The sequence below is a fragment of the Ictalurus punctatus genome, chromosome 14 (genome assembly GCF_001660625.3).
Source record: "Ictalurus punctatus breed USDA103 chromosome 14, Coco_2.0, whole genome shotgun sequence".
Classification (NCBI taxonomy): domain Eukaryota; kingdom Metazoa; phylum Chordata; class Actinopteri; order Siluriformes; family Ictaluridae; genus Ictalurus; species Ictalurus punctatus.
In genome coordinates, this window is record NC_030429.2 from 19,498,360 (window position 1) to 19,517,822 (window position 19,463).

General features: G+C 37.6%; 1 protein-coding gene and 1 long non-coding RNA gene across 5 annotated transcripts in view; one reads left to right on the forward strand and one right to left on the reverse strand.

Annotated features, from left to right (window-relative positions):
* The window catches only part of LOC108275288 (A disintegrin and metalloproteinase with thrombospondin motifs 20), a 102,061-nt gene that overhangs the window by 72,466 nt on the left and 10,132 nt on the right, over window positions 1-19,463 (forward strand). For all 4 annotated transcript variants that reach the window (XM_017486011.3, XM_017486009.3, XM_047159731.2 and 1 more), the window contains 5 exons: window positions 2,238-2,402; window positions 2,510-2,773; window positions 2,914-3,075; window positions 3,985-4,161; window positions 16,437-16,604. In XM_017486011.3, coding sequence (XP_017341500.1) covers window positions 2,238-2,402; window positions 2,510-2,773; window positions 2,914-3,075; window positions 3,985-4,161; window positions 16,437-16,604 — 936 coding nt within the window. The remainder of the gene's footprint in view (window positions 1-2,237; window positions 2,403-2,509; window positions 2,774-2,913; window positions 3,076-3,984; window positions 4,162-16,436; window positions 16,605-19,463) is intronic.
* On the reverse strand, window positions 7,046-15,517 carry LOC108275289 (uncharacterized). Its single transcript, XR_001814666.3, has 3 exons — window positions 15,108-15,517; window positions 13,132-14,856; window positions 7,046-12,939 (listed from the first exon to the last, which is right to left on the reverse strand). It is a non-coding gene; the product is annotated as an uncharacterized LOC108275289 (long non-coding RNA).

Sequence of the window (19,463 nt, forward strand, 5' to 3'; positions counted from 1 at the left end):
GCTGTCTTTTGTATGTATGTCAGAGTGTCATCATTTAGATTTTGTGACGTTTCAGTGAAATTTGGTTCAAATTAATTTGATGTAATTGAGATTACACCACAGTACTATTTCTTTTCTAATACCATTACTCAAATGTTGAGTATCGCCCAATATGTCAGCGTTTCTAAGATGAAACGCTTCACTTAAAATAGCCATCTAAAATGATAATATTCGATTGCGGAATTTGGCAGCCATCCTCATCCAGAGCAACTTACATTTATCTCATTAATACAACTGAGCAGGGCCTTACTCAAGGGCCCAGGTGTTACGAAACAGGAGTGGAAGCAGAAGCAATCGCAGATCAACGTCTTTATTCGCAAACTGAAGTCAGTAAACAGGAAGCGTGGTCTAGACTGGAAGAGATAATCGAGGTTAAACATAAAACTGGATTCGAGGCATGGAACAAGAACAGGACACGAAAACAAGACCTCTTCGCATACTTAACGTATTCACCAAAACATTCATTCATTCAGTTAATACTGCGCAAAGTGCACAGCAACACGAGGGCTTTAAATAACAAACATAATTACAATTGAACATAGACAGCTGGGACCAATAATGACACACCCTCAAACATCAACCAATGCTTAAACAGGAAGAGAACCAAACCAAAACAACGGTACGTGTCCATAGGAAACAGTTCATTCCGTAATCTCGTGCACGCGCGTGCTCTGCAGCCGCCCGTGTACATCGACACTGCAGCGCCATCTGCCGGCGAGATCGTGACTCCAGGAGTGGCAGCTCAGCAGGGCTGGTATTTGTGACCTTTGGATCAGTAATCCAACATCTTAACCACTTAGCTATCCTACAGAAAGAACTATTATATCCCTCGAAATGATGTACTTTCAAAAGAATGCGCTGGGAAAAAATGTATTGTAAACTTTACAGTAATTTACTGGCAGCAGGGTTGCCAGTAAATAGCTGTAAAACATATTTCCAGTAAAGTACTATAATATTTTACATATTATAAAATAGCACATAAACCAGTACATTTGCTTATTTGGCTGGTGCTTTAAATAAAAAGTGACTTACAATTGAGGCAGCCTTAAATTGTGCTGAAAGTTATGGGTCTTGTTAAGGAACCATTGCATTAACCAGGCCTTATCCACTAAGCCACCACAACTAGCTTCCAATTCAAGTTGTTACTAGCATATGACGTTAATAATAATAATAATAATAATAAACTTTATTTTATAAAGCGCCTTTAAAAGCATCTTCTCAAAGCGCTGTACACAAAATAAGCAGTACACAGATTTTTTTTTAATAAAAGTTAATAAGAATAACAATAATAATAATAATAATAATAATAATAATAAAAGTAGACATCAACAGTCAAATGCAAGTTTAAAAAAGTTTGTCTTGAGTTGAGATTTAAAAATGCCAAAGGTCTGAGCGTCCTTAAGTTCGATAGGAAGAGCGTTCCAAAGGGAAGGATCAGAGAGAGAAGAAGCCCTGTCACCTATAGATTTTAAGCGTGTTTGAGGAACAGTTAACAGATTACACCGTGAGGAGCGCAGTCTGCGATTTGGGGTGTGAGGGATTAATAAAGCAGATAAATAATGAGGAGCCAAGCCATGTAATGCTTTGTATGTCAGCATCATAATTTTAAAATCAACATGGAACCTGACCGGGAGCCAGTGCAAGGACTCCAAAACAGGAGTAATGTGATTGTATTTACTGGTCCCAGTCAGGCTCGAGGTCAACACAAGGTCAACACATCACGCTTATTGGTATTTTACTGTAAACCAGTGCACTGCTCTAATTATTTACAGTACAATCCTGTAAAATAATAAAACAGTATTTAGCTATTCATTTAAAGCAATCTTTTTTACAGTTTGTGTGTGTAATTGTAAACAATTAAAAATAGTAGAACTAAAATTCCAGTATACTACTTATTCATATCAAATATGAAATATTATTACACCAAACTGCTTCCAGTTTACAAACAATCAAACCCTTAACCACAGACATGGACAGAACTGTCCCTGTATAACTTTAACATGAAAATAAATAGCATGTTATAAAGGCATATTAGCTTGTTAGAGGATTGGATTCATTCTTTCGTTCCTCCATTATACCTGATATTGTAATATATCTGTGATTGTAATTTTAGTTTTAAATTTTCTTTTATAACTATATAACTATAATAACCTGTGGGTTTTGTGTGTGTGTGCGTGCGTGTGTGTGTGTGTGTCCAGTGCTCTGTTTCCTGTGGGAAGGGTGAGAGAGCACGGTATGTCAGCTGCAGAGACTCTCATGGACGAATAGCTGATGAGGCGTACTGCGCCCATCTTCCTCGACCTCCTGAAACCTCTGCGTGCTTCAGCCCCTGTGGCCAATGGAGAGAGGGAGAGTGGTCACCTGTGCGTATCACTCACTCACTCACTCACTCATTTGTATCTAATATTCACTGTCCTGTTCAGATATACTGTAATGTTCCTGTTCGCCACCTCTTCTTTCCCCTCTGCAGTGCTCTGTGTCGTGTGGTGTGGGTCGCGCTACGCGGCAGGTAGTGTGTATGAACTACAACCAGCAGATGGATGAGTCTTTTTGCCACCTGGATGAGAAGCCCAGCTCTGAGCAGGAGTGTGCAGCAGCCCCGTGCCACTCAGCCTACCAGCTCTGGCCCAATAACCAACCCTACTTCCCCCCTGACCCTCGCAGTCATCCAGGGCACAGTAGCTGGAATGTTCCCTCAGCAGACCACCAGTGGAGGACTGGGCCCTGGGGATCAGTATGTCCCTTCTTATTTCTCATAAATTAAGACACATACTTAACAGCATAATGTTTGCAAATGATCCAAATTTCCAAAGCACAGGCTTTGCTTCAATTTTTGATGAATAATCTATTTGGGATGATTTGCCCCTATCGCAGTGCTCAAGTACATGTGAGGGGGGCTTCCAGAGGAGAGTGGTGGTGTGTCAGGACTCGGAGGGCCGCAGCACAAATTACTGCGACGAGAGAGTCAAACCTAGTGAGTCAAAGAGCTGTGACTCAGGACCTTGTCCTCTGTGGAACTACGGCATCTGGGGAGAGGTGAGCAATCGTGATGACAGTTTAGCTGTTTTGAAGTTGTAGTGCTTGTCCTGTAGCACACAAGAACAAACATTTAATCTATATTCAGTTATTAAATTCCCTAGCTCTGAGTCTCTGTAAGTTAGTACTGTTAGGGCTGTTTGTTCTCTCTTGACCAGTGGTGTCCAATCTTATCCGCAAAGGGCCGGTGTGGGTGCAGGTTTTCATTCCAACCAAGCAGGAGCCACACCTGATTCCACCTGTTTAATCAGTTGAATTTGGCTTTCAGTAGACTCAGGTGTGGCTTCTGCTTGGTTGGAATGAAAACCTGCACCCACACCGGCCCTTTGCGGACAAGATTGGACACCCCTGATCTTGACCTTTTGGCTAATCTGTTTTAGTGTTCTTACTTGACTAAGATTTTGTCAGTCTTTGCAGTTATTTGCATTTATCCATATCTGTTTTTGTTTGTTATAAAATCAGCTTTGGATTAGCCAAACTGATGTTTGTTCTAACATCAGTTCACTATAAAATTCTGTCTCTAAGTAAACACCATAAATATTAATCTCATTATAATCCCCATTAATGTTAAGTGCTCTGCTGGAATATGAGTACATGTGGAACGACCCCCCCCCCTTTAATGCCAATACTGATTTATGTGCCTCTTCAGTAAGAAATTAATTCAAAACAAACATTATGCTAGAAACATGACAGTGCCATAAAAGCAGGATTTAAGAGAAGGCTAATTGAAAATGGATGTACAATTTGGCAGTCTTCTTGATTTTGCCGAAAGAGGTTTAAGAGAAGTTACACACATGTGGTATAATTTTGTAATTGAACTGCTGCTTAGGACAAGTATATTCGCGTTATTTTCTGTCATTGTTGACCCCTATCACTTTCTAAATCTCTTGTTTCACTTTCCCCCCTCAGTGCAGTCTGTCATGTGGTGGCGGGCAGCGAACTCGGCTGGTGGTGTGCCAGCGTCGGAATGGCCAGAGGTTGAACGAGCACAACTGTGACATGCTCGACAAACCTCCCGATGTGGAGCGGTGCAACATGCAGCCATGCCCTGGCAGCGCTTCCTGGCACAGGCGACCATGGAAGCCGGTACGATAGTATTCCTTTTTCTTTTACACTCTTCTGTTTCTCTCTCTCGTTGCCATGTGCTGTTATTCACTGTACTGTCTTTCTGCACTATGAAAAGTGTGATTTTTTTTTTGAGTTCGGGTATCATGAGTGTTGAAGCTAAAATCGCCGTACATTCAGCTGGGTTTCTCTCATTATTGAGCCACGATTCAGTACAACTGTGATTTGTTGTTGTGATTAAGATGTAAGGGCAGTTTACTCCTGACTTTTTATTACTTTTTTTCCTGAAATGCAGTCAAGTGTTTTAGAAAGCACGACAAGATGGTGAACTTTTTCAGGTTGACGTTTATACCCAGCATGTTGCATCTCTAGTGGCTGTGAACATAGAGCTTAGCATTAGCATGTAACGCTAGCCGGGTCTGTTGCCCACCCAAGCGGCCGTAGTGCTGAGTAATCAGAAACAAAAGCGTGGCTTCCCACCGGGCATCGCATCATTACAAACACATGGAGCCAGTCTGTTACAAACGTCCTAAATGCAAGCTTTGAATGATCAGGCCTGTGTTGTCTGACAACACTGATTATTTTATTTGGAGTATGTGATATTTATTTACAATGATATAGTGTGAAGTAGATTTTGTTGTGGTGCAACTTGTACTCAAAAGTGTATATTTGTGCATAAGAGTTTTAATATGTTGTTTATCAACCAGCAACAAATGATTATTATTGTATATTGTATGTGTATCTTTGTACAGTGAATGTTTTATGTATTCATTTAACTGTTTTAAACGATAATATTTAATATTTTTTCACTGGTGCTGACCAAATCGCGAATGAGAACATGTACGGGACAGTGTAACGATGCTGTTTTTGTTAGCACGATCCATTGCGAAAAGAAAGTAGTTTAGATAAATTAAACATGAAATGCAGTTTTTTTTATTATTATTATTCCTGTTTTGCAAAAGCAATGTATAAAAACCCTCAGTGATATTATGTAGCAAAATAAAGTACCTCACCATCAGGGACTACAATATTTTTCATCAGCATTGCTGATAAACTATTTTCTTTCTTAATTATCACTGACAGGGAGAAAGCTCATACCATAACCTATAATGCACTTAATGATTCAGTCTATAAAACAGCTTCGTAAGATGTGTTAAAATTTCAGATAGTTATCTTTTTAGTATAAAATCTCAAATCAAAGCAGTTTGCTCAGTGACCATCACTCATTCTGCACTGCAAAGTCAATATGGTGCTACTTATTTTCATATTCTAGTTTTAGCATGTTTGGAAATATGAACAGCATTCCCTCTTATATCTTTCTGGCAAATCATATTTGATTTTTAGCAATGATCATGTTTATTTAATAATGCATTTTGTTAAAACATATTAGCTCTTTACGGTAATTAGTGTATAGCCAATGATTAGCAGTACAGCATTACCTATAGACCTCGACTATTCAGCAGGTATCTTACACTTTGTCAGCCATTAATGATCCAGTTGTGGTGACACATCATCTTCATGAACACTTTTTTTTCTTGCTGCTTGATTAGGACTTATTTTCCCTGTCTGTATAAACACAAATACCTCTCTCGGTTACTGTTAGACTGGCCAGTTCCATTTTCGAAAGGATTTGTTTCAATCGACTTGTTTATTTGTTTACAGCAGAACACAGAGATCTTCAGATTTAATGTGATATGTGCCTTGTTCTAATGTGTTTCGTTAATCTTAAACATGTGTTTATATCTTGGCAGTTTGATTGTGGTAAAACTTTACTGCTTGGCCCTGTTTAGACTTGGTCTTTTCATGCATCAGGGTTATATCTATATAGGCATAATCTACATTAAAAAGAAGTACAACCAAAACTCTATAAAATAGTTTTTAACCAAATGTTATACAAATGTCTGTGCATTTGTCTCAATAAGTCACCATTGATAAGTCATCTTAATACACTACATTCAAACATTTGTTGATGCCTTTAAGGAAATATATTTTATATAAAACAACTGAACACAATGAACAATAATGTTGCATGCTATGAGATGATTTGCATATTAATGCAACACTTATTAGAATGTATCACTTATTAGGATACATACCAGATACAAGACATATGAAAAGACCAGGTGTAAACATCGTCCTTATCTGTTTCCTGTTCTGAAAAAAACATCAAATAATCATCATTGAGGAGTTTGACCATCCAACTGACTGTTGGTGGCTGTTCTCACGTCCTGTTCTCAGGTGTATTTGTTCACAGTTGATCTGCTTTGGTCCATTTTCCATACAGCAACATTCACAATTATGTTTACATGTAGTTTCATTAAAAAAAAAAAAAAAATTAAAATTCCATTACCGTTATGTAATTTGTGTTGTCTTAGTATCTTGACGTGAACATGAAGTCTTGCATGTTAAGCTATATAACATTTTAATGGTCTGCCTTACAATATACTAAAACTGATCGTCTTGGTGCATATGTGTGAAGCTCTTTACTAAATAATACTAGAAAAAAATAATAGGGAGAAGAGGATTTCTAGGAATTTAGTTTATTGTGCAGAAAAAAAAGTCTTATAATGTTTTTTTTTATTCATTTACTTTATGGACTTTGAGGATAATCTCCAAATATATATTTTTTGGCGTTGGTTGGGGCATTTGGTTGTCATTAGGGTAATTGGATCTTCAGTATTGCATTTGGCCAGAGACTTAGCACATATTGCTTTCACTAGAATACTTTACAGTTAGAATTATAATTACTATTAATCATTGTTGGCAATGACTAATATTGAAAAATGTTCAAAGTGGAACTCTAGAAAAGCAAGACTTGGCTGTACATCCTATTAGCCATTGAATTCCAGCACATAACTGTGTACAAGTATAATGTTTCTAGGGCAGCTCAGTCATGTTAAGCCTAATAGATATTATGAGCATATAAATAATCACATACATGTGATACATGTATGTCCATTCTTTAAATGTTGTCCTCACATATGTTGGATGTGTGTTAGTTCTGTAGTCCTGTAGTGATGGAAGATAATAGAAGTCTTTGGTTTGTCAAAACACCAGACTAGATTAAATGTAAATAAAATTTATTGGATTTGTTTATCAGAGAAAGCAATTATAAAGATTAGAAAAGTCTTCAAAATAATCTGTTTGATACAGTGAATTGTATCACACCTCATGTTAAATCAAAGCAGTGAAAGTAATTCATTCAGATCTTTGTGATGTGTGGTGGTCTGGGAAAACACTTCAAATGGGCAAATTTTTTGACCATCTTCTACTATATATGGTTGTGAAAACTACAAGTTTTCTTGAACTGAAATATGTGTCTCAACCACATAGTTATAGAGTTGGCATCTGATTACAAACTGAATATGAATTAGGCTTCCATATCTATCAAGTGCCTCAAGTGGTTAAGATGTTGAACTACTGATAGGAAGGTCATGAGTTCAAACCCTAGCGCTGCCACAGCTGGGCACTTGAGCAAGGCTTGGTGCATAAATGGGATAAATGTAAGTCACTGTGGATAAGGGTGTCTGCCAAATACTGTAAATGTAAATGTCACTATGGCATGTATCTATCCACCAACCTGATCAAAGTGTGACATTCACTGTGTGTGGAACTCACCTTATCTAGCAAGGTTTTAAACATCTTTAAGCTCCTTATTCAGTGTGGGTTTGAAAGAAGATTCAAATTGAACGTTCTTTTGGTGAAATATATTTATGGCTCCTTAAAGTTGAGGTGTCAAAGTATATTATAGACAGAAAAAAAGCCAATTTGACCAGAACTCCATAATTACCTCATTACGAAAATAAATCCAGAATTCAGTCATATACTTTAAAATGGGTCATGTTTATTAGAGGTTTATGGCCCATCATGGAGAGGAGAAAACGTCAACTTTATTGCAATAATTTTCAGAGTTCAGAGCAATAGTCTTTACTTTTCGGTGAGGGGAATTATTAGTGGAACTGTTTTCCTAAATCAGTAGCATGTTTATACAAGTGCAGTTCATAGACTCATTATATGGCTCATTATATGTAGTCATTTATATTTAAAAAAAAAAAAAAATTCACTTTTAATGGCCTTGTTAGGATTTAATTTCGAGAGCGATTGCCCTTTTAACATACTTAAGACTTACCTTGGACGCAGATCATTCAGAAGTTGATTGATGTCTGTTTTGTAAGTCAGATAAAAATAAAATAAAATAGAAAAACATGGCTCGAGCCAAACACTGTAGTCTTATCCCAATAAAACCTACAGAAAAACATAAAACTTACAAAGCATAGTTTTTTTTTTTTTTTATAAAATTTTTTTTAAAAATGAAGTAAAGGTATAAAACTACAAATACTAATACATGTTTCCAAACATCATGCAATGGCTGAAAATCTGCAGTATGTTGTGTTGAGCTTCATCCCAAGCATATAGATGTGTCATGTCAGCACAGGACAGATTGTAGCTTTTGTTTTCCATTTTTCCTTGTATGGCAAACAGTCTGCAATAAGCACATGATTATAGTCTTTCAGCTTCAGACCTTTAAATTTACTGGCATTACTATTGTGGCACACAGTAGTTTATCATTAGGTCAAAAGACTACAAATTATACTTGACAACATAAAACATATTTCTTGTGAAAAAAAAGTATGTTGTGAAAAATCACAAAGTTACTCACCAATCTTTATTTCTTTGTAAGTCATATGAAGATTAAATTGTACTAATTCTCTACATATTGATGTAAGAAATTCACTTAAACAACCAAGAGTGTTATAGCACAACACAAATCACACTCTACGTTTACTTAAATAATCTCAATGCATTTGCAAAATAAAGTACAAAAGAAAATAATACAGATTACATTCTTAAATTCACCCCAGAACCTACAACTCCAAATGTTAATTTCCGATGAGCTGTGAAACACAATTGATCAGTTGGACCAGTAACAGACATGAAAGTAAATTTTCCTTCTCATTGTGTTAGAATACAAGTAGAAAGAGACTGTAATCTGGAAATATTTAGAATAGGCTTTGCCTGGTTTATCCTGTGTGTTCAAACAACCAAACATTTTGCCATTGGGTCTATATGCTTCCACTTATTGATCAACTATGTAAGGAATAAAACACAAGCGTTAGTATTACTACCCAAAAGTAGATTCTTTAACTATAAAAGCATCTCTGACAGCGTTTTATTCCTCTTATACAACATATCTAATGATTGTTTTATTTATTATAGTCAAGTTTAATGTCGCAAGTTAATTCCTCTTATCACTTACACTATAGCAGCTGTTAACAGTCATTCCCTTACCAGCCTCTCTTTTTACTTTGCTTGAAGTTAATAAGACAAAAAAAAGAGCATATAATTTTACAGGAAAACCAAAACAAAAACAAAACAAGACTTTCTCTTGGTGGAAAACTTTTGGGAGAAGCTTGATACTGGAGACTATGTGAGATAAACATGCCCTTACAGAAAGCTTCACCACATCAGTGATTTCACTTTTTAAAAAAATGTTTATGTATCTGACACACAAGTCCCGTGTAATGTATTAGAACAAATACATTAATATAAGCTTGCAATTTGCCTTGCAGCTGGCAGTACTAGAAAATTAATCATCCCCTTCTGACCAATCAGGATTGAGAATTCAAAAGGCCTGTGGTATAAAAAAAAAAAAAAAAAAAAACTACTGATACCTATTGATCTAAAAACAAGTTTTGGAGACATTGTTGTCTTTTCTTGTCTAGATCTCAGATCTGAGAGCTTTGCTAAGGTTCAAAATTCTAATAGTAGCATCCTTAGTTGTGAGGAAGGAATTATTGTACCGGCTTCTTCCCATTATCTGTTCTGCGCCACAATTACCTGCCTGGCCTGTTTCTACTTGAACTGTGTGTGAAGTGACTACTGCTGGTGCACAGATGGAGAGGAAATACCAGCATGTCTATGTCTGAGACAGTTCTTCACATATATCCAAACCTGCATCAGTGCATGAAAAAAAAAAAGTCATTTAGTCTTCACTGTAGTCCATCAACTAACTTAAACATTAGTAAGAACACATGAATCACATTTAAAAAGTCAATGACATTGTCAAGTCAATATTTTTTTTAATCAGAAAATCATTACCACCAACTCAAAATTATAGTTTGAATGTGAGATGTAACAGTTGACCTATTTTTGCCTGTTTCTTTATATAAATACACGTATATGTACACAAACCCAGTATGTTATTAATTTAATTAAAGACTCGTATGTAATAAATTGTGTTTCTTTTATATCCAACCTGCAAACCCATGGACTACTCACCTCTTTTAGAACTCCAGCATAGCTCACGTCACATCTAAACCATAACATATAGCCAAAGACCAGTGAGGTTAAGTAAATGCAGCATCGTAATGAAGGGAAGATGAATAGCATCCCCATGTCATGTGTTCATATATGAAACAGAATAAACAGAGAATCTCAGCTTGGAGGAATGTGTTAATGAGACACATGTGGAGCAGGTGTCAGACTTCAGCAAGACTCGGACCAGAACAAAAACATCTGTGTACCTTGTGCTGTATGATTGATGCTATCAGTTGTCTGAGGAACCAGTTACCTCAAGTATTCTTTAATCACCAAGCAGCTTAATAATAGAATTATTACAGGGTAGTATATGTTGATCAGCCTTGTGTTACAATGTTTTAGCACTCTCTTGTCAGCTTCTTCTCCTGACTTGGAAAAGTGCATCATCAGTGGCCACAAGCAGCATGAGGCAAGGAGGGTGTAGCAGGGAGAGGAGTATGTGCTTTGAATGCACTTGTCCTTGGCACTGGGCATGTACTCGAATCAATTGTGTTGGAGATTCATGCATTTAGATCCCTTTCAACCAAGTAATGTTACAGAATGGTGTCGGTTAACTAACTAGCTAGAATGCTAACTAGCTAGGACAACAAAGTTAGCTGACATTCATAGAATAAATAGTTGGCTAGATAAATCCCAATTTGAACATAGCAAAAAACAAATACAACAGATTCTCCCTATCATTCGGAGATTGCAAGGTCAAATCCTAACGATGCAACAGAGAGCAAAATTGGCCATACTCTCTGGGTACAAAAAAAGAAAGCTATTTTCTGCGCGTATATTACACTGCCCCATGAAGCAGCATGAGCAGCAGTTTGAAATGATGTCTTATTTCTTGAAGGAAGTAGCATTTAATCCTCCCCAGCTGGTAGCTGTCATATGATAGGGGAGGGTGGGAATTGGGCTGGTGGGTGGGAATTGGCCAAGACCAACTTAAGGAGAAAATTGCGGGGGTGGGGTATTAAGCGTCTTAATACTGCCTTAGTATTAAGTGTCTGTTCTCGTTTATATTTATAATCAGCTTCACTCAAAATATTTATCTAACCTTTTTTTAATGCCTCATGCTTTCATCCCCCTGTGACCCCAAGGGTGGATCTAGCAATCTTTGTTCTCTAGCATTGAAACGATCATTAAGCGGTCCCCCCAGGATTTTGCGCTTTTGCATTCTCAGAAGTTGACACAACGTCAAGCAAACTGCGCAATATTCGGAGGAGCTTGAAATTTTTCAAAATTTATGCTGATTTTCTGCAGATTTGGGCCAAGATGCATCATGTGACATCATCACAAATCTCAGCCAAAGCCCTCTTCGATTCCTCTGCGTCGAACTTGAGTACAGCTAAAAGGTCTCATTTACCAACAAACATCACTGCGAAAGACCGTGCAAAACAATTTTGTGCTATTGCAATTTTACCAATTCAGGTAGTTTTCAGCAACAAAAAAATGCACAAAAAAGCTCACAAAATGCCACAGCACATTCAAGCATTTTTGGCCGCAGCAATCACAAAAAAAAAACTTTGTGAAATCCTGTACGGACTGATTAAGACAACGATAAGGATTACCCCAAGAGAAATGGCACCCTTCATGTTGATGAGGGTAGATGAATACAGTATTGTAACACATCCTGGAATCATGCTCTAGACACCAATGTCATGGCCTCTAGGAAAAATAGGGATCAATAGGGATTTCCCTGGGTATGGTAAAGTGTGGTGATTCATGCCTTATTCAAGTGTTGTAGCAGTGTGTCTTGCTTTATTTGTCATGTATATCACAGCCAGTTCTATGTATTACTCTGTAAATCCTTCAGAAGTATAAAAGAGGGATCATGAACCAGATTACACAGACTTACCTTTTAAGTCTTCTGTCTCAATCATCAAATTACAAACTAAGCATCTTTCAGGTAGCAGTGTGTCCCAATGCGTTATTATGGACCCTATAAGTTTGGAAGGTGTTTGAATTGAGTATTTGAGCACTGAAAATGTTACCTCTTAGAACTTCACTTGCGCCAACAGTGTTTATCTTTGCAGGATGTCATTGACTATCATAGATGACAGTCAGCGTCGATGTTTAGTTTATCTGGTAGTCTTAGTTCTCTTGAAATAGAAGATGTGTGTGGACATATAGTATGGCATCGTTTGTAAACTAGTTCCAGATTGCCTTTTCACTTGTTTCATGAAAGGACTTACTTTTGTCAGTTATATTTTGAATTACACATAAAATATATACACATTTTCCAGATTTGCCTCAACTGTCTGGCTCTAATTTGGGAAGCGTTAAAAATATTTGCACACATGCATTTGAAATTCAGAAAATTTCAGAAACTTTATCACATTTGAGGCATTTTGAAAATAATTCTACCCACACAATTAGTGGCCATTCATGAGTTGTGTGATTTATACGGCTGTAACTAAGACTCCATTCCAAAACTGCTTGCTTCTTACCAGCGGATGCCATGTTGACGGCTCGTAATTTAGTGTTTTGTCTCTCCTGCAAAGGAAAAAACAATTGATACAGAAGCACAATTTGTTCAGGGATGGTGCATCCATATAGGCAAACATGCAGTCATGGAATTAGTATAAATTATTATACTTTATTATTATACATTTTTGGGAATTGGGTAGTGTTGAAAGTGTGAGCACAACAGCACACTATTGGCTGTTGTCATTTGAGTTTTGTTACCTATTGGTTGTGATATTGCAGAGTTAGAGGTGGCGTCACGATTGGTTCGCACAGCAGTGTCTGGATATAAATTGCTTCACCGATGATAGAAAATTAAATCCAGTTTTCATTGTAGCTACATCAAGTGGAATAAGATTGAAATGATATGAAAATAAATATATACTATACTAGTAGTTTTACAGTTAAGAAATGCGTTTAGAATATATTTAGAAATGAAACACAAAATGTATGTGTTCATTTGTGGAATCTCAACATGTCTAACTTATGAATTAGTGAATAGTACAGAAGCCACTATAAGACCACTGTTAGTTACCTATAGTTTAATGCTTGATTGAAGTGAAGATTGAATGTTTGGTATATTAGCAGTAGATAAAGACGCTACTGCTAAAACAAATCTGAAACTTAGACTGAGACACTGGCTAGCTGTATCATTGCTAGAAACTTGTTTTTACATTTCACCCATCTCACTGAGTATGATTATTAACTCACTTCCAGTAACCAGGTCTGGGCTGCGGTGAATCTGAAGCCTATCCCAGGAACACTGGGCGTGAGGTGGGATGCCAGTCCATTGCAGCGCATCACACACACACACACACACAATTATACACTTGTTCACACCAATTTAGCATAGCCAAGTATGACTGTTGTTTTCATGAAATTATTAATTTCATTTAAAAAAAAACCTATGTTATGAAAAACTGAAATAAGATAAAACAGCTTCCTAGCTAGTAGTAAAATAATATCCAAAAGCTGTAGCTATCTAAAAAAATCAACCTGCACTTTCTAGTTTAGAGCGGGTATGAACTTGAGAAAACATCTCTGATTGGCCATTTATACCTCCCAACTCTTATGTCTTAATGAAGATTCATATATGCAGTTTCTATAAGTAGCGTAGACAGTCACTTTTGTGGGTTCAGTTTACTCCAGGATCATGAAGAACACCTGCTCTATTTTTAAAAAAAATCAGATTAGCATGAAGTAACCATATTAGGAGTGTGTTTTATTTACACATTGATATCTGGATAGTATTACAATGATGGGCTGTGTAAACAAATTGTTGTACTCTTTACGGGTTTCTGCTTTCCACATGCTTGCCTTTGGCAGATATTTGCTATTTTTTTGCTTTGTGCAAAGTGAATGGTATTCAGCCCTGAAACACATTAATTCAAGATCTTCATCTGTGTTCTTTCTAGGGTTTCTGTCCAGATTAAACTATGGCAGAAAATTTCAGATCAACAGCAGAAATTAATTATCATTAAAGCGTAGATGACTTTGCGTAACACGCAAGCGACTGCAGACGCCATTCTCAGTCTAACAGACTATTGGGTTCAGTTCTTCAAAGCAGCTCATATTCTGATAGCGATCCAAGACAAAGTCGCCAAAATCTGCTTGCACTTATAGTCTTTCTCTCTACACTTCATGATATCTTTTAATACTTACAGTGACAAAATCATTATTTTAAATAATTCTATTTTATAAAAGGAAGCCATTTCCCTCCACAACAATTATAGTTTGCACAATTTTGTTTTTTTTTCTTACTCGAACTCTAGCTTGGACTTTATAGCAAGCCAGTTCTCTCCAGTTCAATATTCTCATAAAACAATACCTGTTAATTCCGTGAGATGCGTATTCTTAGATGAAATTCATGAAGATTTGGTTGTTTTTGGCTTCTGTAGCTGCTAATGGACCTCTAAGGACACACTAGTTTGATTCTGACAATGGTCTCTGTTAAACAATGGTTTTCTATTAATAAATACACTTGCAAATGTCTACTACTATACAACAATACAGAACATATAGTCCATATCTTCACTTACGATCATATAAAATTTATAGGAGCAGTTACCGTAACTCTAATTGTTTATCTTTCTAGCATCAATCAAATTTTACCAAATTTTTGTTGGAAGTTTGTTGATATTGTATAATAATTGTAAACATTAATAATCATTTTTTGTCTATATTTAAATCTCACTTACTGTAAAGGTAAACCATGGAGATTCCCTCTCTCACTTTCTTCTTCCTTGTGAATCGACCAATCACATTAGCAGCATATGTCAGATCTCTTTGCTTCCATCTCTGCGTAACTGATGTATGACTGATGAGCTTGATGAATGCAGAAGGAGAGCCCGCTGCCTCACACCCGTCCACTCTCTGTCATAAGTCTGTTTCCCAGCTCCGTATGGCGGTGAATTTCACCTCTCCTCCCTCTCGTTCATTTTCTCTTCTCCTCTTTCACTCTGTTACAGCCCTGAGGAGGGGCTTACACCTTCTGTCCACACCCTTCTTATTCTTGTTTTTTGTGTCTGCAGTGCATTGAGTAACGGAGCAGAATCATGTTAGGAGTGAGCAGGAGGCTTCTGCCTGCATGTTCAGGATCAGTCACATCACACAGTACACTTTGATGTCGTCTCAGTAAACTTAAGCCCTGTGTTTAACATGCCTGTGTAATTGCCATGTTTGTGATGGAGGTGTGTGTGTGTGTGAGAGAGAGAGAGAGAGAGAAAGAGAGAGAGAGAGAGAGAGAGAGAGAGAGAGAGATAGTAAAACAGGCTGTATGCTTTTTTTTAAGGTTTAATGGGTACTGTTGTGTCTGAAAGTCTTTTAGTGTTGCACCAGCTTGTTCACAAAATTGTTTTTTAACTTCTAATTCATTTGTATCCTATGTATCTCACGATGTTTTTTTACCATGGTAGTATGACACTGGCATGCTGTGGGAGATGAAAACATTGTTCTTATTTTTTAAAAACCTGGTATTATACATTTGAGATTGATTTAGTATCATTTTCTAAGTTTCTAAATATACTAAGTGGATAAGTATAGGGTGATTCTCTTCTTGTGTATAGATACATTTTTCGCATAGATAAACAGATTTAACTGCTCTGTAATTACCATCCATACTAATAAACATAGAATAGAAAGAGGATTTTCATTTACATTCTCACAAAAATTACTCTCCTTGAGGTCCCGTCAATGCTTCATTATGTTTTTTTTTTTCCTCTAAGAAACCAGATGATGGTGTGTACTGAGGTTTTTCTCTCTCACCTTGGCCTCACTCTCACCTTGTCTCTCCCATGGGCAAACACATTCATATGACTTTAAAACCTTTGTACACTGTACATATAGTAGATGATGGGAACTGGTTGTTGAGGATAAGTGACGTAGACAGCCTAGAACAGTTAGGCTTAGGCTAAGCATTTGAATTTGTTTGAAAGTGCATCCTTTCATTTAAATGTGTTTTCAGATTGTGTGCTGGTCTTTATATGTAATGCTGAATCCGATGTTCATATATGTGTCATCTTCTACAGTGTTCTGTGACTTGTGGGAAGGGGACCATACAGAGGGAACTGGTTTGTGTTCACCACAACCAAACTGAAACAGCAGAAGAGCACTGTGCACATCTTCCCCGACCCAAGGCAAGCAAGCTTTGCCGGGCAGGACCATGTCCCAGCTGGAAAACCAACAAGTGGCAAGCGGTATGCATTACAACAATCCCAGTTTACCATTTGACTGTAGTGCTGGAGCAAGATACAGTAATAAAAGGTTACCATATTGAATTATGTGCTTTTTTACTACAGAAAAACAAAACAAGTTGCAACTCTGAAACAATGGAAATGTGTCTAAAGGTGATGTAGGATTATCCTCCAGCCCCACCCCCCTTAATTATATAAATAAGATATACAAAACAGAAAACACACATACAGTAGGTACACATTATACAATAAAGTCAGTGGGACAGTGTCTATGTTTGCCATGAATGAGAACATGAGGTGTCTGCTTAAAAATATATGCAGGGCTATTGGGATGTGTATTTTAGTGAATACATGTTTCAGGAAGCAGCGGGTAGCATTGCTACCTCAGAGTTCCAGGGTCCCCAGTTCAATCCTGAGCTCAGGTTACAGTCTTTGTGTTTAACAAGTTCTCCATATGTCAACTTTGGCTTCCTCTAGGTTCTCATGTTTCCTCCAACTTCTCAAAAACATGTCGAAAGGTGGATTGGCACTGCTCAATTGTAATTAGATGTGAATGAGCATGTGAATGTGTGTGTGTACATAGTGCCCTCCGATGAACTGGTGTCCCATTAAGAGTGTATTCATGACTCACAGCCAGTTGAATGAATGCATAAAATGCTTTTTGGAACAGACATCAGATGTTCCCTTTATCTGCCAGGATCCCGTCCTTTGAGAAAATTACTTTTAAAAGTTTGTTTTGCTGCTTAATATCTATGTGACCTAAGTCCATGCTGCTAGGCCCTGATCAGTTAGAACTCCATGTGTTTCAAATCAGGGTTGGATATAGCATGGACTCGATTGTTACTATTTCTAAGATAGTACAGGTCTTGTGGCACAGGATGGAGAGTAATCAAATTGTAAAATATTAATGTTAGCAAAAATATTTCCCCAAGCTCTATGATTGCAGTCCCAAAATCTAAGCAGGGGATCTATACGCATGTTTATACTTGGACAAAGAGGGCTCTGTAAGTGTGTGGAAGGGAGGAAAGGAAAAGTTTATAGTCCTGTTGGAGCCGACCACACACTGAAAATGTCTGCTTGCATCTTGCAGTCCATAAGGAGTGACATACTTTCAGAGCATACTGTCACATCAAGGCAGGACACACACACACACACACACACACACACACACACACACACGCATATACACAGCTGGCGAGCCACAAACAAAGACGATCCAAAATTTAAACTACTTGAAACTCTCTCACACAATACATCATGGGATAGTCTGAAAAGAAATGGTGTGTGTACGTGAGTAAAACAAGTGGCATCCCAGGGGCTCATTTCCCCCTGTTCTGCGAGTTCAACCTGAGGCCAGATATAAACAGAGAAAGTCTTGTCTGGAACTAGTTACAGAATCAGGTTCGAGTGTGGAGCACTTAACTTAAGCTCACAGTACCACACACCCTTGAAGAATAAGCATGACATCTCATTGGTGGTGCTGAGACAGGTTCAGAGCCGGCCTCCCAGGTCCATTGGTGCTAGCCCTTACTTCCCCTGAGAGAAGAGACCATTCCTCTGTCAATTCCACTGTGGTCTGGAAGCAATCAGCCGTCTGCACATACCACCTTAAACCATGAAATCCACAACTAGAGCATAAAGACGTGGTCTTCATGCCTGTGACTGACAACTTTAGAAACCTGTGCCCACTATTTAGGCTTTTTTGTAATCCCTCAATCCATGATTCCTGGGAATAAGCAGAGGACTGCTTAGACTGCTGCATAATGCCTTTTCTTCCAACCTCTCCAGGGATTTTCTTTTAGTATGGGTGTATATCCATATGGTGTTATGTTGGGAAGTTGGGGGACTTGGAAAATGTCTCTCTGAAGCTAATAATGCACCATGACATTTGAAGATGGAAATAATTGTCTGCTCATCATCTTCTGATTAAAGGCAAACATATCTAAAGCTTGTAAATTTCTTGAGCCATATATTGTACAGACATCTAGAAGATAAGGTCATTATATTTAATCTTGTGAGTAAAGACAGCTAAACATTCAAAGAGAAAGATTAAAAAAAAATAATAAAAAAAACAAGGACTGTGATTCAAAGAACATTAATATTACTATCAGGGCTTCGAACTGTTTTGAGGAGTGAAAACAAAAACCAGAAACGAATGGTATTTTGCTAGGAATAATAATGCAACCAGAACGTAATCATCTCCAACTGTTCTGGAACAGGAACATAGATTTGAAATCTCTATTACTAGTTAATAGCATTATTTTTTTGTTCCATATTTGTGCCTTACCTTCAAACTCCCACATGTTCATGGATTAACATCACGTCTAGTATAATTTCTTTCAATATGCCATTTTAAAAAGCGATATATCATGCAGAGAACTATAAAAATAGTGTTAGTATACAAGATCTTTAATTGAGTTCTAGAAGAAGCAATGTGTGCAGAGGAGAGGTGTAATTTATTTTTATTTTTAAAAATTTTTATGGGTTAGTTACGTGTTCACGGAAGAGGTGGGTCTTTAGCTGTTTTTTTGAAGATGGTGAGAGATTCTGTGGTCCGGATTGAGGTTGGAAGTTCATTCCACCACTGAGGGACAGTTAGTGTGAAGGTTCTGGAAAGGGACCTTGAGCCACGCTGAGTTGGCACTACTAAGCGTCGGTCATTAATCGATCGCAGATTGCGTGAGAGAACATAAGCCTTCAGGAGAGTGTTGAAGTAGGGAGGTGCTGTTTCAGACAAGGTCTTGTACGTGAGCATCCAGTCCTTGAATTTGATACGGGCGGCTACAGGAAGCCAGTGGAGGGAGATGAAGAGGGGTGTGACATGGGTTCTCTTGGGCTGGTTGAAAACGAGGCGCGCTGCAG